Source organism: Eriocheir sinensis, chromosome 63 (assembly GCF_024679095.1).
Source record: "Eriocheir sinensis breed Jianghai 21 chromosome 63, ASM2467909v1, whole genome shotgun sequence".
Taxonomy (NCBI): Eukaryota; Metazoa; Arthropoda; class Malacostraca; order Decapoda; family Varunidae; genus Eriocheir; species Eriocheir sinensis.
Genome location: NC_066571.1, coordinates 10152087 through 10172173, shown reverse-complemented (window position 1 = coordinate 10172173; position 20087 = coordinate 10152087). Strand labels below are relative to the sequence as shown.

General features: G+C 42.1%; 2 protein-coding genes across 4 annotated transcripts in view; one reads left to right on the top strand and one right to left on the bottom strand.

Annotated features, from left to right (window-relative positions):
• Positions 1-6903, top strand: part of LOC126987025 (protein Shroom-like) — a 106264-nt gene extending 99361 nt beyond the window's left edge. For all 3 annotated transcript variants that reach the window (XM_050843671.1, XM_050843672.1, XM_050843670.1), the window contains 7 exons: positions 996-1270; positions 1703-2827; positions 2996-3185; positions 3404-3542; positions 3771-4040; positions 4297-4386; positions 4846-6903. In XM_050843671.1, the coding sequence (XP_050699628.1) occupies positions 996-1270; positions 1703-2827; positions 2996-3185; positions 3404-3542; positions 3771-4040; positions 4297-4386; positions 4846-5016 (2260 nt within the window). In that variant the 3' untranslated portion in view covers positions 5017-6903. The remainder of the gene's footprint in view (positions 1-995; positions 1271-1702; positions 2828-2995; positions 3186-3403; positions 3543-3770; positions 4041-4296; positions 4387-4845) is intronic.
• Positions 6904-8586: 1683 nt separating this feature from the next.
• LOC126987026 (lipase maturation factor 2-like) lies at positions 8587-19040 on the bottom strand. Its single transcript, XM_050843673.1, has 11 exons — positions 18322-19040; positions 17335-17512; positions 17040-17141; positions 16687-16877; positions 16164-16342; positions 15663-15774; positions 15078-15227; positions 14446-14651; positions 13779-14019; positions 13080-13293; positions 8587-11624 (listed from the first exon to the last, which is right to left on the bottom strand). The coding sequence occupies exons 1-11, from the start codon at positions 18416-18418 to the stop codon at positions 11321-11323; spliced, it is 1974 nt and encodes a 657-aa protein (XP_050699630.1). The 5' UTR covers positions 18419-19040; the 3' UTR covers positions 8587-11320.
• Between the last annotated feature and the right edge of the window lie 1047 nt (positions 19041-20087).

Below are 20087 nucleotides of genomic sequence, written 5' to 3'. Positions count from 1 at the left end.
TTTCCTTTTCTCTCTCTCTCTCTCTCTCTCTCTCTCTCTCTCTCTCTCTCTCTCTCTCTCTCTCTCTCTCTCTCTCTCTCTCTCTCTCTCTATTGTGTGTTCTTATTCATTCAACTGTTCTTATTTATTTGTATTCAGTCAAGCTCATAATATCTCTTTTTTTTAATCCTTTTCTTATAATTCTGAAACTCTTTTATTATTCACTAAAGACTCCAGTTTGGCCTTCAGTCGCACGTGAATCTATGTATTATTCATTATTATTATTTTTTTATCAACGTGGTCACCTTGGCTTTAATCACCTATTGTTATTAAATCATTATATATTCTACGCTAAACTACTACATCTATTTGTCATTGTATCGTTTTTGTCATGGTTTAGTTTATGTCTATAGTGAAGGTTATTGTGGACAGTGACCATGTTATTTAATGTGTATGTATCATTACCTCATTATAGTCTGTCGTTATTGCATTGTACTATCACTATCTGTCATTTATCACTCATTATAGTCTCACTAAGGTCAATTATCACACTCATTATAGTATTTGGTTATCATTATCAGTATTTCATTGTCATTGTTACCCTATACAGCAAAGACTTCTTGTTACCATACTCTGTTTTTACGTTTTTCAGAACATTTGCTATTCTAAGATATATACTACCTAATACCCTTCTTTGAATACAGGTACAGGCAAGGGCAAGGGGAATACAGGCAGCGGAACATGTATAGGGACCCAAAGCGTTATCTTACCTAGGGCTCCCAAAAACTGGAACAGACAAAGCGTGCAGGATTTTTAACATGTTCCATTCTTATATCTTTCAGAACATTTGCTATTCCAAGATCTAATACCCTTCTTTGAATACAGGTACAGGCTAGGGTCAAGGGAAATACAGGTCGCAGTATGTTTAAGGACCCAATGCATTATCTTGGCCAGGGTTCCCAAAGACTAGAACAGAGAGTACACGCAGGATTTTTAATTGTAACGCATCTTTTCAGGACCTACCACAAGGACTCGTATATGGCCCATCGGCGAGACTGGAAGACAGGCTTTGAAGGACGCTACCGACGAACGATTTCCCCTTCAGGCTCCTGCAGGAATCTTCTCTCCTCCACCGTCCCCGCCACCACCACCACCACCACCGTCACCAACCAGACACCCCTCTACTCGGCCTCATCACCCGTCACCACCACCACCACCGCCACAACCACCACCTCCAGCATCAGCGTGCAAAATGACACAAGGGAGAGTGAAAGTATCGCCAGTGAGAATGGTGAGTTTTATTGTTTAATATACAGGCACAGTCATACTTGCATTCTTTCAGTACGATATATTAATATGCAATGGATATCTCTTGCTAGTGAAATATAAAATGTTTCACCTGAAATGTGCAGGTGTCACGGTCAATTCTACCAATACACTTCAAATTAGTATTCATGTCATGGAAAATTGAGTTCGTAAAAATGTGAACTATTGTAAAAAAGAATGAACTGTTGTCGAGATAAAGAATGAACCATTGTTAAACTAAAGTAAAAGTATATATCACTTTTGACAATGCAGCCCATTTTTATACACGAATTCCTTTGAGTTTCCAGTATTTTTTTCCTGATATGAACACTACTTGGTGAATATTGACTGGTTGACATTCCCTACATCCTTCAGTGAACTTGGTAATCATGGAGTTAAGGCAAACAATTTCTTCCAGGCTGGGTCAGTGGCAGCCACAGCCGCAACACCTCCACCACCGTCAGCTTCACAGCCGAGGAGCTCCGAGCCTTCAAGGCGCGCCGAGCCCAGCACACCCTGGACCCGGCCGCTCACACCCCCGAGAAGGACAACACAGGCCGGAAGCTGCACCCATCACAGTCATCCCCCAGCCTGTCCTCGTCCACCCTGCAGTCCATCGCCAGTGAGGGCTCCACCACCTCCCTCGCCAGCGGGGGCACCAGCTCCTCCCTGGGCTCTGGCCGGAGTGTTGGCTCCGTCTGTAGTGGTGGAGTGTCGCCCGTGTCTCCTAGTAAGCTAAGTCCCGCCCACTCCTGGAGGACATCTCTGGAGTCCCTCAACCGGGCCAATGCCTCCACCATCCCATCCAGTGTCAGTAATGGCACCAGCGGCTCCTCATCCTCACACTCGCCACGGACCATCACGCGGGCCACCAGTCTGGCTGACCCTCTTCACTCCGCCGAAGAGGTGGGCATGTCTGGCAGAGCAGCACAGGACGCTGCCACCTACCAGCTCCCTCGCACCGCCAGCATCAACGAGTCCCTGTCCCGCATCACTGCCATCAGCGATTCCCTCAGTCGGTCCACCAGCGTGGCGGACTCTCTTGCTGGCCAGTCCCTTGCTGTCGAGACTCACAGCCCAAGTGGTGGCAGCTATGAAGTGCCGCCACCTGGACAGTCCACTGCATCCCCCTCACTGCCCCTGGCACCAGCCTCCCCCACGTCCCCGGTGGCCCACGATGGTCCCGTCACTGCCCGTCCAGCCACAGTCACCGAGGAGGCGTCACCCACCTCCTCCCCTGGCAAGGCTTCTCTGCTGTCATCATCCCTCCCTGCAACATCAAAATCACCAGCGTCACCAAAATCCTCCTCCTCCTTGCATTCAAGCCTTTCCCTCCAGTCCTCCAGCCCAGTCTCTACAACAATGAACACTTCTCCCGAGAGAATCAACTCCACGCCCAACACCTCCTCCTCCTCCTCTGAGTCCAGTGTGGTTGTCCTCGGGTATGGACGCACGCCCAACCAAGAGGAGCTTGAGTGTGACAAGTTATCTCAGGATTATGTGCCTCAGCTTAACGTGGACAACAAGCTGCGAGCCTTGTTAGGTAAGGGATTCCTCCACAGGGTTAACGTTACTCTTATTTCTCCTTCTTCATAGCTTTGGTAAATTATGGCTTGAAACATAACATAGCTGCTAAGTTAAAAAAAAAGTTATAATATCTCAAGATTGTGATCAAAGCCTTCTCTCACCTTGACCTTTCCCTACCTCTCAGCACCAGGACCAGAGCACAAGACAACAGCACACTACATGCTTGGAGTGTTCAATCTGGAGCTTCGCAAGGAATACATCTCCAGCAGCCACGCCAAGCACCCCGACCTGGTCAGGGCTCAGGGACAACACAACACATCTAAGTCAGGCAACGCCATCCACAACGATGCTGAAAGCTCTAATGGAATGGATTTGTGAGTGATAAAGATGACTTGTTCTTTAGTGTAAGATTACTTCCTTTAATTAGCACTACAAAATCTATTGTCCGTAAGAATAATTAATGGTGCCAAACACTGCACCAATGAACATGAACAGCTTTTTGTTCTCTCATCATTGAAGACATGGAATTTTTATGAGTGCCCCCCACCCATCTATATCCTGTGTGCTTCCCTAACTTAAACTAACATTGCAGGCCAAACAACAGGACGCCACTGCCAGCAGACTCCGCTTACTTCACCACCTCTGAGAGCAAAGCCAAGATGCTGACAAGGTTACGGAGTAGTGGCAACCTGCAGGAAACTTTGACGGACCAACAGCTTAATAAGAGAAAGGTAAAGTCTGATACCCAAAACTGGTAAAGCTAAACTCCTCCACATTATTTCCTCATTGTCTGAAGCTGCTCCCAGTGTGCCACTCTGCTTATGTGGTGAGAATATTGATGGCAACTGATATCAGTGATCTATGGACATACCTCACTCAAGTAGGGTCAAGAGTAGTTATGAATGCTAATATCACTCTACTTCATGTAATAAGTAAGTAAAATATATTATTACTCACAGGAGGAGCTGGTGACAAGCATTGGTCGCAAGCTGGAGATCCTTCGGGCTGAGTACGAGGCTATCAAGGACGAAATGAAACTCAACCACGACTTGGGTGCTGAGGTGACGTCCCGGGTGGAGGCCATGGCGAGGCTGGCGGAGTCCGAGAAGTACAAGCTGCACGTGGAGGAGATAGACAAGATCACGTCCCTGCTGCTTGGGCTCTCAGGACGGCTGGCCAGGGCAGAGAATGCACTCATGATTGTGGATGACTCTGACCCAGAAGAAAGGGTAGGTTAACTGTTGTCTAATCCTTGAAACAATAGTTATCTCTAAATCAGGAAGGTAGATAAGAAGATAGTACTGTAGAATTAGATCAGTGATTCTCAAAGTGTGTGCCGCAAAAATTTGTGTGGGATTTTGATTTGTGTACATAATATAATGAAACTACTGTAATTTATATGTATCAAGGGTGACTAATTATAATGTGAGTCTTAAGACATGACTATTTGCAGACTATTTTTTACTAATAAATCTTGTTTTGCAGCGAACCCTGGAGAGCAAGAGAGACAAACTGAGTGAGCAGCTGGAGGAGGCAAAGAGACTGAAAGAAAACATTGACAGGAGAGCAGTACAAGTAAGGATCTGAGGATGTATACTGTTTATTAATGCTTCTTAGTTAGTTCCTGCTACAACCCAGTGTTTAGTAATGACGGAGAGCCCTGTGAGAGTTTATATCCCCTGTGCACTGTTGACCTAAGGATCCTTTGCAAATAAGTACATATGATCAGCATTTCCCAATCAGAATATGCTTGCCACATGATTTCCACTGTTCCAATTAGCACTTGTGTCAGGAAAAATAGCTTACCTCGTGAAAAAGGTTGACAGCCCAAACTTAGAATTGAGTCATTTTCAGAGAGTTAAAGTAAAGAAAAGTTTGACAGCCAAAATTTCTAACTTCCATTTTCACAGTCTGCTCAGTTTTCCAGGCTAGCCTTTTTTCCTGTTATGAGCATCAAATTGCAATGGTACATAAAGTGGCAAACACACCTTATAAATGCACTCTCATAACTCTACAACTTTTCCTGCCTTCCAGGTTTCAAAGGTGCTACACAAATACTTGACGGAGGACCAGTATGCAGACTATGACCACTTCATCAAGATGAAGGCCAAGCTCATAATGGATGCCAGGGAAATTGACGACAAAATCAAGCTTGGGGAGGAACAGCAAAAGGCATTAAGGGATATGATAATTAAGAAGCAGTGACTTGCGGCATTACAGTGACTCTTTGCAGTGACAAACTCAGTATTTAATTAGTCTAAAGCAAGTCATAGAGCAACATTATTTATTTCAGAAATATCCTGGAAGCCTCAACTGACAGTAATCCAGAAGAATAAGTGGAAATATTCTGTGAGTGCTGTTTGGTCAAACTCTGAAACAAGACAATAGCTAATAAACTCTTAAGTTGAAGGCTTCCTGTACTTTCTGATAAGTGCCTTGCTGAGTGAATGGGTGTCAGTGTGAGATGAAAGGGAATAAGCTGTGTAGATGGCGAGTTATTGTGTGTGTGCGCTTCTTTGAGAAAAAAGAACAGCTGTTAGAAAACCAAGAGAAATAGGACAGTATTTGGTTACTTTCACTCGTGGTGCCGGAGGAGTCCTGAGAGCTAGTGCATCATTTCCACTGCTGTGTAATGGGGAATACTTCCACCATGATTCCTACTTCTATGTTATTTACAATGGCTAAGTTAGTCTTCACTATCCACCATATTCAATCATAATTCTTTACAAGACTAAGGTCTTACATCTACTTAGGTCAGTTTATATTAGCTACATAACTTCATAATCCAAAAAATAACCTTTGTAGCCTTTTACACGCCAGCTCTAGAACTTGTGTAATGTTGCATCAAGTTCCTGCGAGTTGGAGGCGAGTCAGTTGGTCTACTTAAAAATGAAAACTAAAATTTGTCTATCCACAGTTAACCCAATATGCTTGTTAGAGTTCTACATAACTCATCATTTTCCCCTAAGATCAAAACAGTTGCTATTCTCAATATGTGAAGAATTAAATACCGTGTATTTTGCTGACTTAAGCTTGTCAAACTTGATTAGGAGTTTGATAGGAAGACAAACACTAAACCTAAGCAGTGTATGAGTTTTGTCTCTGTGCGATGACAACTCCATCAAGCACTGTGTGATTGTACTGTAGTTGAGAAGGCGTTCCACATCCCCACGGCAGTTATTGGTCCTTGTATAAATTCATTAATGGGCATATAAACTTGTAAATTCCTGTATTTATTCCTATCAAGAGGCTTCTTTCTCATAGGTTTATATTGACAATGTCAGATGCAGCAAAACAGGTTAGATTGAATGATTTTATGACAAAGCACAAGTCACTTTGTATCTGATGGATGCAAGGTAGAATTTGTGTAGATATTATTCTGTAATGTACACTGAAGGTTGCAGTATTCTTACAAAAAGAGAATACCTCAGACACTTTGGAAGAAAGCCATCATTCCAAACAAAGCAACAAGCTTTTTGTTTCCTTCAAGATCTTCATCCACCTTGAACTGAGCTGTATTGTGACTTCATTCCTGATTAAGTTTGATACATCATGAGGGTTTTGGCTTTTACAATGTACTGCTTTGTTTTTTACTGTTTTGATCAGCACAGAGCTGAGCTTTAACCTGTATGCCTTCATCCAGCTGTGCCCTTTCCCTCCCTCCTAACACTGCTTGAGCCATGCTATAGACAACCAGACAGTCCTGAAGGCTGTGGACGCAGCCGCTCTGAGGCGACTCAGACTCTGTTTGCTTGTTCCTGGACACTACATGCTGATCATGGTGATGTGTCTGCCCTGGCAGCTGGTCATTACTTTGAGCTGTTCATCTTATTTAATGTCTTTATAAAACCTAAATATAAACTTTTCTCAATTTGTGCCACATTGTACATACTGTTCGATATTTATGGATGCCAAAAGACCGTCCTGTTCCTTGAATTATGTATCTACTAACTGTTCACAGACATTATTGGTTTTGTACTTGTAAAACTGGTTGCAAAGCAACATTTGTGTTGTACAGTAGTGCTTGTCTATAATGTATGCCAAATCCTATAATTCTTCTCTCGAGAAGAAATAAAAGTGAATATTAAAGCACGTTGAACTTTCTGTCCTTGGTTAATGCATTCCAACATACCAAACACCAAAACACTTGTGTTGGGCAATCTCACGTACCTTACGTCATGACCTCGGGAAACAGGTGTGGATGCCGGGGGGGTTTTACTGAGTAAGTCTTGTGGATTCTGTGTGGCCATCAGCAGCTCCACCACCACCTGTTGATAGGTATTAAAGTACTAAGTATATCAACCTTACTGACTAAATGAATCCTATCAGCTTTTATGAGCCAATGCTGGACCCACACACCACATCACTGCAATATTACAATAAACTGGATTTCATGATGCTGGTCATGCCTAAACTAAACAGCCAAAATGGAGTCACTGACCAGATGTATTCATGGCAATGCTGAAAATAGCAAAATATTTTTCTGGTCTGGAGTAAACAACTAATCATCATTCAGGCCTTTGGTAAAATGCATAGAAAGATTAAGATTGCCTCTAAGCTGTCTATGTACCAAACAATACTGATGTAGCATTCTGGATATAGCAAGCCCACAATGAGAATGAATGAGGATCTGATAAGTAGGGTAAGTTTTGAATGCATTACTGAGTAGTGTTGATGGGGGCAGGTTAGACATATGGAGAGGCTGGTAGAGGGGTAAGGAGGGAGAGAGGCATTAGATTAAGGATAGAGTTGACTAGGGTGGATTAGACATGTGTGGAGACTGGATGAGGGTGAGTGTCATTAGATTAAGGGTAGATTTGACTAGGGTGGATTAGATGGATTAGGATGGTGAGGTAAGGAAGGGGAGGAAGGTATTAGATTAACCCGGTAGCAGCGATGGGCCAAATTTGTGGCTTTACTGTGTAGCAGCGACGGGCCAAATTTGTGCCATGATATAAACCCCCCAAAATAGATGATGCATAAACTGATCACAAATGCTTTGATATATGTTATGAAATGGTTTGTGTGAGTGATGATTTTTTTCTCATTTTTCTCGCTTAGAGGGACCATTAAGAAACATGATCCCCGCTGCTACCAGGTTATGGGTAATGCAGACCCCCCAAAAAATTATAATGAAGTGGTGCAGAAAAGTAATGGAACAGAGAGGCTTCTCAAGATTGTGCAGGCCGAAGAGCCAACGTTAGGAGAACAATATATGCATGAAGACTCCTTTCAAAACTGATTATCACTACCACACATTCCCTGCAAAGCAAACATTAGGTAAAATCTACAACACTTATCAGGTACTCATCCAACATCCTAGAAGCCATTGCTGATTCCTCTTGAGTCGAAGCACCTCTTGGCGGAATTACAAGCTGGCTCTCAGCTCGGCTCAGCTCGGAGGGTTGCGGTGGATAGATTTGATTGACGACTTTGATTAAACTAGTCCAAGAGGGAGCTTCAAGACACCTCTGGAACTAATATGATTACTCACTTTGGCGTCTTGTTTTTTTTTCTATTGGGAGCAGCGTGTGGCAGGCTTTTCATTCCTTTCTTTTGCCTTTGGTTTGTCTCCGCTACTGACTAAAAAAGAATGTGTAATCTGAAACTTGGCACATGAAGTTGCTGTGATGCTCCTTCACTTCAATGATGTGCCACCTTTATGCTGGCACTCTCTTTTATTGCTTACTAGTCATGAAATATTTAAACCAATACTCAAATATGCAAATAGGCAACACTGGAAATTATGTAAAGATATGTAAAAAGAGAACCATCCACTTTTTTATAGCTCTTCATTGAGAAAGGTCATCATACAAATACAAATTATATTATACTATCACTCTCTAAACACAACTGATACAAACACGAGTGCACCACTGAGTGAGTTTCACAAGAACATCCGTGAGTGAACACGTAGGACGTCTTTAAGTTTCACCGGCTAACACATTACCACGAGTTATCACATCACAATGCTACGTTTGGCACTGACCTGCAACTTATCAGCCTAGGAAGACAAACTGTGCATACATGGTTTGATCTGACTGCCTTGGTGCTTCATTTGTGTACTTGTGACTACTGCAACAACACGGGGATTGTCTATTGATGGAAACACCACACACTTATGCAAAACATTTACTGTTCTGGCAGTAAATTATAAAATCTTTGTGTAACACCTGTGCTTTTTATCATAATCTATTTTCCCTTTTCTACCCTCATAAAAATATTGAGGGGTAAGGAGCTGAAAACTTTAACTTACTGAAAACTGCAAACTTGTGTGTGTTAAGTAAACAGACCCATAAATCTATAGCAACTCTACACACAACACTGACCATACAAAACAAGAACACAGGTCCATTCAGCATTACACCTTTGTAGCATCTGTTAGTTCAGCTTGTTAAGGCATCACTTGGTAACACTGGCCTTCATAATGCCATATTTTTAGTGCATCAATACGTCTGCTTCTCCAGATTGACCAGCAATTTTGAAAACAATCTTGGATTGTCTCATTAAATTTAGTTTCATGACTCATGATGCACAGCACACTGCATTGCTTTTTGATATGCCTTAGTTTAATATTTGTTACTGGCTGTGAATAGTTCTAATAAATATATATGTCCTGTTATTATAAACTCTGTCACCTCCCTTTCTTACTCACAAAACTCATAGACATTAAATGCTTAAGACATAGAAATGTCTCCATATGCACTGTCCAATCAACTACCGTCCACACAAAACCACACAGAGTAACCCAACATTCCACAGCAACATGGATGTATACCACCAAGCCCTCGGAGCAACAACCACTACCACCACCACTGCCACACAACACCATACAGCTCACAGGCTCTGTGTCTACACTGGACTGGTGCTCTGCCAAAGCACCATTACATCTTCTGGGTGAGGTAAATAAGGCAGTCACTTGTGCCCCTACCACAAGAAGTAAGAAACAATTAAATGCTTTTATACCAGAGTACTACAGTATTACCCAAGTCAAACACCATTTGCTAAAAAACAATACAGTAAAAGTCCGTTAATACAAATTCCACTGAACAGAAAATCTTGATCTGAATTTTGAAGGAAAAAAATTATAATCTGGAAAATCCTAAAGTCTGGACTTACTAGACCCTTACACAGTGGGTGGGACTACTGCTCCCCGGGCACACCAGCAGGGCAGACTCACTCTGGTCGCCTGTGTTCAAGCACTCACTAATCCACACAGACACCGGTCCAAAACTATTTGAGCTAAAGGACTTTTACCGTAGCATTTGTAGGTTTCGCTAATATCTCATTTCCCGGTTACTGCATACTTTCCACCACCTCACCGGATTTCAAATAAACCTACTTCAGCAAACAGTGACATAAATGCATTCAGCTGATTGTACTACAATAAAGTAACATTATCACTTCATTAACTTGCATTAGAAATCAAAATATGGCTTGTTAATGCTCTCAAGGTACAGTTGTGGACAAAACTATCAATCCAATATAATTTGAACTCAGTGTGACTTTGTGGTCCCCTTCCATGTGGTGTGCCACATGAGGGAAGAGGAAAGTGAAGGATGAGGAAGGAAGGGAGGGGAGAGAGGGGTGAACTGGCAGGGGAGGAGAGGTGGATAAACATTTCTGACTAACTGTAACATATAACTGTATTAGAGAGGATATTAAGGGGTAAGGAAGAAGGAGAGGGGAGTGAGGGATGAACTGACAAGAAAGGAGAAAGGATGGATTAATATTTATGTCTCCAACTGTACATGGAACTGAAAAAATGATGACTGCTTTTACTTTAGGTCCAACAAGATACATTCCTCATCCTACCCTTCCTCTGTAACCATAGGAATATTATTTGTGCTTAGGAACACGTGACTTGACGCTCCTCAGGTCTTGCTAGCCTGAACAACCTTGCCCCCTATGAAGCAACACACAAGAAAGACCCCATAAACAGTAACTTTCAAGGTACTCGCCACACTTGTGCATGAAAACTAGGATAACTTACTCTCTGCCTGCCTGCCTGCCTGTCTCCTGCGGGTCATGTTGTGTTGGTAGGGTAAGTTCATCGAAATATGCGCACCACTTCAGTTAGCGCTTGTGTTAGGAATAGATATGCTTCGGGAAATTCAGCGGAGATATGAAAATGAGCCACCGTCAAAATGTGGATTGATAAACATTCTAAGTTTTGAGTATGGCGGTCCATTTTCATACCTTGACTCAATTCTCCAGATTTATTTTTTTCTAATATGAGTACTAATCAATAAAAACTACTTCAATATTAGTTTTTTTATCTCAATTCTATTCATTTATCTATTTATATCTTTACAGGAAAGGAGGCAGCTTAGAGATGAAAGAAAAATAGCCCCTTGGTGCTGGTCCTGCAAATAGCTTTTAGTAAGTTCCAAAATACAGAGCACAGTAAAGTTCTCCCTGATTCAAGTACTAATTGGAGTGGTGCATACAAGTAGACAAGCCTCCCCTATACCACATGAAAGACAGGCAGCGCACAGAGTCACCGGCACTATCCACTCTTGTACTTGGGGGCGCGGTACATGATTGGCGGTGGCCTGGCACTCCTCTTGGTCCACATGATGGCCCAGCCCGTGACTAGGAGCGTCCAGAGAACCAGCGGAGGATCAATGGCATTCACGAAGCCCCTAATACTGTCCAGGCCCTGCTGCAGAGGCTGGTTGGTGGCCGGGATATCCATGGTTCCTATGGTTCCTATTTTTCGCAGGTACTCCACCAGTGGCGCGTGGTCCACTGTGAAGATAGGGAGGTAGTCGTCCTCACGGGTTCGCTTCCACACGTTCCCTGACTCAGCCCTGAGGGGGAGTGAGGAAGCCTATGTAGGGGGTGTTGGTTGGTTCATGCATCATAACAGTAAGTGCTCATATCAGGATAAAGATCTACTACTCTGGAATATTGAGTTGAGGTGATAAAGTTGAATTACTGTCAGAACAAAGAATATTTACTTTTATTTCTGACAATATTTCCTTTTCTACCTCAGTTTGATTTTCCACAGTAGTTTTTCTTTTCCTGATGTGAGTAGAAATTGAAATGGTGCATGTGAATTAGAACGTTCGACAACTCTCTACTTGACGTACATGCTTGGAGCCACGTACAAAAGTTTGCTGCTAGGTAAGGTAAAGTGCCGTGAAATTGTCCATTCTTCATTCTCGGTTGATTTGTGTCTGACTAAAAGATATTCTACAGTTGCTGTTAAGAGTTTATTCTGATTATATTATTGCATACAATGTCTGTGAATCCTTTTAGGCTTTCAAATGAGATACTGAGTAGTGCTGTGGGAGATGATTCGTCAAGTTGGCAAAAATAAATGTTTTTGTATACCGGTACTTTCTTACTAACGAGACTTTCTATACAGCAAAGTAAGGTCATTCTGTGTTGATTCATACCATGAGATGCTGGCTATCACGTGTCTGAAGATATCCTAAACTTAACCTAACCTAACCTAACAAAGCTCTAAACAGTTACTACAGGTCTTGACTCAGAAAATTCATTACTGATTTGCTATGAAAAAAAAAAAAAAGGCTTCTCTCTTTATGACATGTGTATGTGTTAATGCATATAACTAGTATGCAGCACTTTTGATTTTCGTGGCCCAAACTGTACCGAATCAGAGAAAGGAGGTTATGTTGTCAAATGCTCCAACTTGCAAACATATCTTACACTATTATATGTGTTTATAATCTCCCAATATAGTTGTCTGCAGGATATTTTAGCATAACTGCTAATATGAGTTTCAGTGAAAATGCTGATACTTTGTTCATAAGCTAATGAACAAGCAATTACTTTTTGCACAGATCAGCACCCGAGCAGCCTTGGCATAGGTGTGAGCTCTACCTAAGTGGCCTTCAAGCTAAAAGGTTGACTTCACAATCGTGTCTGCAGCAGAGCCACCAGTGACACATTCCTCCTAGCCCTTCTTATCTTTTAACCTTCCCTTAATCTATTTGATATGAGGACTTCCTACGCCATTTCTTCCTTTGAGAGATCTGATAAAAATACAATCTATTCACCCACAAAATAACAGTAAATAACCCAAATATTGCTACACAAAAGACTTAACAGCTACGTAACAAAAAACTACCCCATGTTAAATGAAAAACTCTCCAGCCAATTATGGATTTCAACAAACCAAAACCCAGTTCAAAAACAGAAAACTACATAAATCTACTTCTCTACAATAGTATAAAGATCTACTTAACCAAATCAGACAAAGCACAACTACTACCAACAACAAGAGGGGGCTGACTTACCCTTCATCCCAGCCTGTGTAGTGGTATATATACTTGGAAGCTTTGATATACTTGGGCGGAGTGTCTCGCCAGGGTGATGAGCGATCTAGGAGAGCAACTACTTCGGGCTGGCCAGCAAGGAGGCGGTGGGACAGAGAGATAAGCCAAGGGTTCTGGTTGTAGCTACCCAAAGCAGCAAACCACATCTGCCAGTCTACACGTGGCTGGTGGGGAGCTGAGTGCAGGGAACAAGGACGGAATGATTGAGCTTGTGAAGGTTAGGCTCTGGTTCAGACTGCCTACTGTTGTCACATTACTGAGGCATATCCCTACTCAGCTTACTGTACAGCTATTACTGAGCTGAGTGCAGAGACAAGGGCATTGTCTTAAAATTTTATCAAGGTTAAGCTCAGGTGTAATATTATTAAGACAACTCCCTATGCAGCTTGATGTGTTTATGCTGATTACTCAATGCTATACTGAAGCATTATCATTCAATAGCTACTTTACCAAAGCTTTCTAAAATATTTATGACAAAAAGTCTAAAAGCAAAACTGTAAAGAAATCATACAAGGCTCTTAGTGCAACACACAGACAAAAGCCAAAAGTAAGAACTAACCACAATTTAGGGATATTCAGCTTCATTTATTCTTAGCCCAAAAAGTACAACCCTTGTATCTGGATAGGTATTACCCAAACTATGCTCCCCAAATCACTTACTGACGAAGGGTGGTATGCGGTCCAGGCTTCCGGGCTTGTATGGAAACTCGTACTCCACCCATGGCCCTTCAAGAGAGTTTGCCCCCTCAAGGATGACCTCCGGCCTGCCCCCAACACCCGTCATGCGCCTAAAGAGGCCATAGCTGGAGGTGAGTTGGAGGTCCGATGTGTGGTCATGCAGGTTCCTGAACACAGGCCAAAGACGCTGGTTTGTGGGGCGGTCCAGGACTGAGTATGGCACCTGGGGAAAAAGGGGAGACAAGATTCACTCTCTCTCAATTCCCCGATTTTTTCAGCAATTTCCTTTCATGGATATTTTGGGGATGTTTACTCTTCCTCTTTTTCATTATCATCACCATCATCCATTCACGATAGTTTTTTCCGGTGTTTTCATTGTATTTCTATCTAACTTTATTTACCTCTAGTGATGATTAAAAAAAATACACTAGAGAGGTGATATTCCCTCCAAGAGACTATTCCCAGAGATTACAATAATGGCATCAAAAAATATTTCTCCTTTCATTTATCAAACATTTTCATGAGCTCTGATAAACTCATGTTGCCTGTGTATTCTACAAATTCAGAATAGAAATTCACATCAATCAGACACTCAATTCATTTAAAGTCCATGGCATCATAAAATCTTCTGTTTCCCTCCACAACTCACCAGACTGATACCAAACATGCAGATCGCTGCAGCAGAGTAGATGAGCGTTGTGCTGAAAACCCCAAACTTGTCGAGGCAACCCCGCACCTCAAACAGGGACGAGGTGAGGGCCTCTGCCACAGTGATGACCAGAGAGAACGCCCCGATGGCTATGCTCAGCGGCACAGCACGGGACATGAAGGCGTCAAACTCTGCCCGTGATACAACTGAAAGAACATTTTGTGAGGCTATTAACACACTTGATATTAAGATTTTTCTAATAAGGGCCATGACTGTCTGCCTTACAAACTTCAATATAATTTACATACAAATTTCGCTCTAGTGTATTTCCTTCTTCCTACAATTTAAACTCTTTCAGGCAAGAAATATCAAGACAGCTCTGGAACAAATCTTATTACCCTTGTATTGGCAACTTCTGTTTTATTTTCTGGGAACAGTGTGTTGCAGATATTTCTTTAAACCTTTTTGTTTAGCTCTTCGTCTGTATCCCTAACCATTCAAAAGTGATGGTTGTAACTATTCACTTATGACTGCACAGAATTCACCTGTACAGTATGGAGGAGTGAATGTGTGTGTGTAACCCATTCCCAGCTAGACAAAAAAATGAATGAAAATACACTAGCACGTCTTACCCAGCTTGGACTCAACGATGCCTTCAGCGGAGAAGCTGAGGTTGAAGTACTTCACAGTGTAGTAAGCCAAGGCAATGAAGCCAAGCCACTTAACAATCCAGCTGAAGGTCGCCTTCACATAAGAGATGAAGCCAAAAGAGAGGTCCTTGACTGTAGGGAAGAAATAGTGACAATGATTAGAAAAAACTTCCTATATATACCGAGTAAGCTGAAATGTCTGACTCAAGAAACTTTCACACACTAATATAAACATTGCCAATCATGCATAAAGGATGGAGGGTAGGGTATGATCCACACCATTTCAGTGACATAGTAATCATATCAGTAAATCAAACAATACTTTGGAATTTATGAACTGATTTATAAAAATGAACAACTGTTAAACTGATGACCGATTAATAGAATTCCTTATTTCTATGTTTGTTAAGTTTCGTCCAGCAGTTTCATTACAAACATGAGTACTAACTGGAAGAGTGTATATGAAATGGCAAGAACACACCCTACACCCCTGGCTGGTCAAAAGGCTCTGCCCTGCCCTGCAACATTCCGAGCCACTCACGCAGCACAACTTGGGGCCGGACTCACCGTGCTGGTAGCCGAGGTGAACATCATCCATCAAGGACAGACACATGGTCATCGTCAACAGGTTAAAGAAGTTGTAATTCCCAGTCAGGATAATCAATACCTGCAGTAGAATCTGAAAAAAATATAAATAAGTAAAAACTGACATATAACCAGTAATATTGATACCCAAACTATGTGAATCTCTGACAATAACCAAATAATACACCTCTTAACATACAACTCTAAAAAGATGCACATAATTTTGCAAGTCAATTTTTAGAAGGGAAATTAACACAACCAACCCCTTGAGCTGTCAATTAATCTCTAACACCCAGGAAACACGTCATAGGTATCCCATTACTGTATGCACTCGTGAAAACATCAAATTTCTTAAAACTCTCTTTTCAGGACAATTTCAGGTCAGCATTTACCTGGCTTAATTTTTCTTCAATCCAAAATGGACTGTTAAACAAGATCAATGTCTACACAAGTACATATTATAAGTAAGCTAGAAAGACTAACCTGGCTATAACAGCTGAATATTCTGTGGAGTCTCACTGGGCTGAAGAACATGAATGGGATAGCAATTTCAATCACAAAGGTGGCGGCCACACACAGGCGATGCCACCAGTCCGGGAGAAGGAAGAACAGCCTGGCCAGAGGTGTCGGGATGCACTGGGACTCATAATGAAGGGGCAGCGCTGTGGGGTGAAGAAAACTCTACTAACAAAATCATAAATTTCAACTTAAGCTCATCCCTAGCTGTACAACTTCCTATTACTAAACTTAACTAGTATCATCATTCTTTATTCCCTTAAAATAAATCAAATTAAATTGAGAGGAATACCCTTGCAGATTAACTAAATCTAGTACAACTGCTGCCTACAAAACTTTCAACTTAAGTTCATCTCTGTGCTTCCAACTTCATAATACAAGACTTAAACAGTATCATCATTCTGTTTTCCCTTATATCCAAATCAAATCAAATTGACAAAAACAACCAAATAGAATAACACAACCAAATTTAGCACATCAGCTGTCTTACCAGTCAGGCCCCACCATGTTGGGCAGCCACTCTGGAGCTTCACCACCCCAGAGGCAAACATGAGCCGGAACAGAGCCCAGCGGATGAGCCACATGGTCACCAGGTTCCGAGGCCGGTACTCGGACCAGCTGCGGCGACTCACGGGTGCCACAAGGATGGTCAGGAAGCCTACCTCCAGCAGCAGAATATCCCTGAAAAAACAGAGTGCAACACAAAAGTCAGAAAGAGTGAAATTACAATGTCTTGAAAAGCTTTTGCAAATAACTGGAGTCACATGTATGGTAGCAAAGTCCACATCTAGCACCAGAATCAATCAATCAATAAATAATTAAGTCTCTCTCTCCTCAACTTACCATTGGAACCAGAGGAAGGTCTGTCCCACCTGATAGAGGGAGAGGTAGCTTCCCCACAAGATCAGGAACAGAGTGGCTGTGCACCAAGACTTCCACACCATCCTGAAAAATGAAAATAATTAAACAATACTAATAAGTAAATACCTCATGATTGCTGGGAGAGTTTCAGGTGCAGTCTAGTACATGGAGAATGGTAAAGTCATATCTGCTTCTTCAGTAATGACTTATTATCACAAAAAAGTTAGTGAGGATCTGCACATCTGAACTCAAGGGAACACCACAGGACTCAACACACCCAATGAAGCTGAGAATCGTTGCAGCGAGTGAGAGGAGCTCCATCATGTAGGACACGTTGAGGCCCACAAATGAGGAGAAGCAGAGCAGCGTCAGCTTGTCAAAGAAACACTGCTTGGGGTACTTCAGGTTGGGCAGCTGTGTGTGTGCCGGCAGGATACCTTTCTCGCCATACAGCCCTGGAAAGCAAAAATCTCATTTCATTATGGGATACAGACCAAAGGCTATCTAAAAAATTGCCTACTGTTCAATAAATGAGTATCTAGGGAAACCTGGGGAAGCTAATTTACGGTGATCTGGATGTCACACTTGCCCTGCGTTCTGGGATAATGGAGTCAGTAAAATTTCAGAAGTACGCCCACTGACCACCAGTGACAACCGATGGCTCAGAACAAAGCGTATCGCAAAATTATTGATCATAAGCAATCACACCTAACGAAACTAAATCAAACCTAACCTAAGATGACCTGAACTAACAAATAAATCAAACCTAACCTAACTTGACCTGAACTAACTTAAATAAACCTAACTTAACCTGTGCCACGCTGCAAAAATAAGATACCGGTAAATGGAAAAAAATCCCTCGATGTAGCCCCCAGACCATTGTGAAAAAATTAATATCTCATGAATGAGTAATTTACAATGGCAAAGCCTTACAGTAGAATGTTGCATGTACACAAGAGTACTTTATATGGTACAAAGGTGTCCCTTGTAGTGAGACGGGTGGATTTCTGGAATAACACACTGATGAATAAATAGCCACATTCTCAAAACTCATTTCGTCTTCTTCCGTTTTAAAATATACAATTGCATGTAACAGTAATTACTCATTAGCTATGTATGCAATACATATCATCTACTTTTTTGGAGGAATTTGAATTAGGTTAGTTCAGGCGGGACAGTCTACTGGAAACGGACGTGGTTTTATTATAAGGTTACTCAAAGCGGACAGACAGACAGACAGACAGACACACACACACACACCTACCTGGCACCTGGAGGTACAGGGAGCCAAAGGCGAACATGTAAATGGCACACATGCATCGGAGGAAAAAGTTCCTGGTGTGAAGGATGTCCACGGCCATGGCGGTGCTGGGGCGGGGAGCAGACCCTGAGGGAAGCCACGGCGCCTCCACCAGCTGGGGAACCACTGTCAGGGGCCGGCAGGTGGTGACAGGTGGGGTAGGTATACAAGTGTGTGGTTTCCTGCCTTGCCTGAACGCCGCTAATCAAATGTAAAATCTCTCCTTCCACTCCCTTGACAGCACGGACCACTCAGTTATTATCACGAAGCCATTATAGAGAGACCAGTCCTTCTTCTCACACTGCTGACAGGTGGCGAGTGTCAGCTGGTGGCCCGTGACAGGTGGAGTGGACTGGGCCAGGTGGAGAAGGGGTGGGGTGGACTGGCGGTTTCTTTACAGTGGTGGAATGCCTGATTTACGGAGCCATTCCAAGAGGTTAAATTATTCTTATCACACTTTTGACAGGTAATAAGGGTCACAGGTGGAGTGGAGTGGAGTGGGAGGTGGTGGAGAGGGGGTGGGGTGGACTGGTGGTTTCTTGTCAATGGTGGAATGACTTATTTACGGAGGCATTCCAAGAGGTTAAATTACTCTTATCACACTTGTGGCAGGTAATAAGGGTCACAGGTGGAGTGGAGTGGGCAAGGGAGTGGAGGCGAAGGAGTGGAGTGAATTTGTGTGGGAGGGCTGCTTGACTACCGAAGATGCCATTTGTCACTAGGATCTTTATTTCCTTTATTTATCCCTTTTCTTGCCTTGATTTATGGTGATTTTATTGGATTCTGATTTGGCAAAGTATTCATATATGTCTAATTTGCCTAGGATAGCACACAGAAGGATATATAGGCCATTCTTTTCTTCGTTTTTCTTAATTATTGTTCATCATCCATCTAAATCTTTCTACATAATTAATACTCTCACTCCTACCAAACCATCTCCATTAAATATAATTCTATTCTATATATAACTACTAAATATTAACCTGACGGGCATGAAATTACTATATATCATCAAACTATCTCATTTTGATTGTCTAACGAGTGCTCCAGCTGTTATACTCTCCCTTTTCATTTTATCTCTACATCTATTGACTGTTATAAATGTAATTCTATATAGCTTTACTAGAGAGGGCATTGTATTAAACTACTGGGCATTAAATTACTAGTTAGTCACCACAATCTCGATCATTTCGTACTCTATCTGTCAAACTGTCCGGCCCTTATCAGCTTATAATTATCTCACTGCCTTCCTCTCAGCTTATCACACTCCTTCCTGTTTGTCATGCTTGGAGAACTATTTATTATAGATATGGGAGAAATGTTAATATACTAAAGCACCTAAAGGCTGAAATTCGTCATGTGATAGAAATGTTGGAATATAGCCGTTTAATATGAAAGATTTTGATTGTAGTTTTACCCTTTGTTCATTTTCGTTTCCACATCCTCCAGCTCGGTGTGCTCTTTGTAACTCTTTTAAATGTATATCAATGTTAATTAGTTATACCTCTAGTAAAAGTTATACACAGGTTATATCCTCCCTTATACTTTCTTTCCCTCTTCTGCCCTTAATCTCCTTCCTTTCTCTGCCCATTTGATTCCTTCCTACAACTTCTCTTCCCTACACTTTTCTTTCCATCTCATCTTTCCTAGTTGCTCTCCCGCCTACATTTTGCTTCCCTTCCTTTAACTGGTTTTCTAGTCTTTTCTGCTTTTCCCTTCCCTTCCCTTCC

Coding starts and splice junctions, on each gene's coding strand:
- LOC126987026 (XM_050843673.1), bottom strand. CDS start 18,418: ATGGCCGTGGACATCCTTCACACCAGGAACTTTTTCCTCCGATGCATG. Junction 14,020..14,445: donor GCATGTTTGGTATCAGTCTG/GTGAGTTGTGGA, acceptor CTTTTTCCCCAG/GTGCCATACTCAGTCCTGGA. Junction 13,294..13,778: donor CCGCATACCACCCTTCGTCA/GTAAGTGATTTG, acceptor CCCTGCACTCAG/CTCCCCACCAGCCACGTGTA.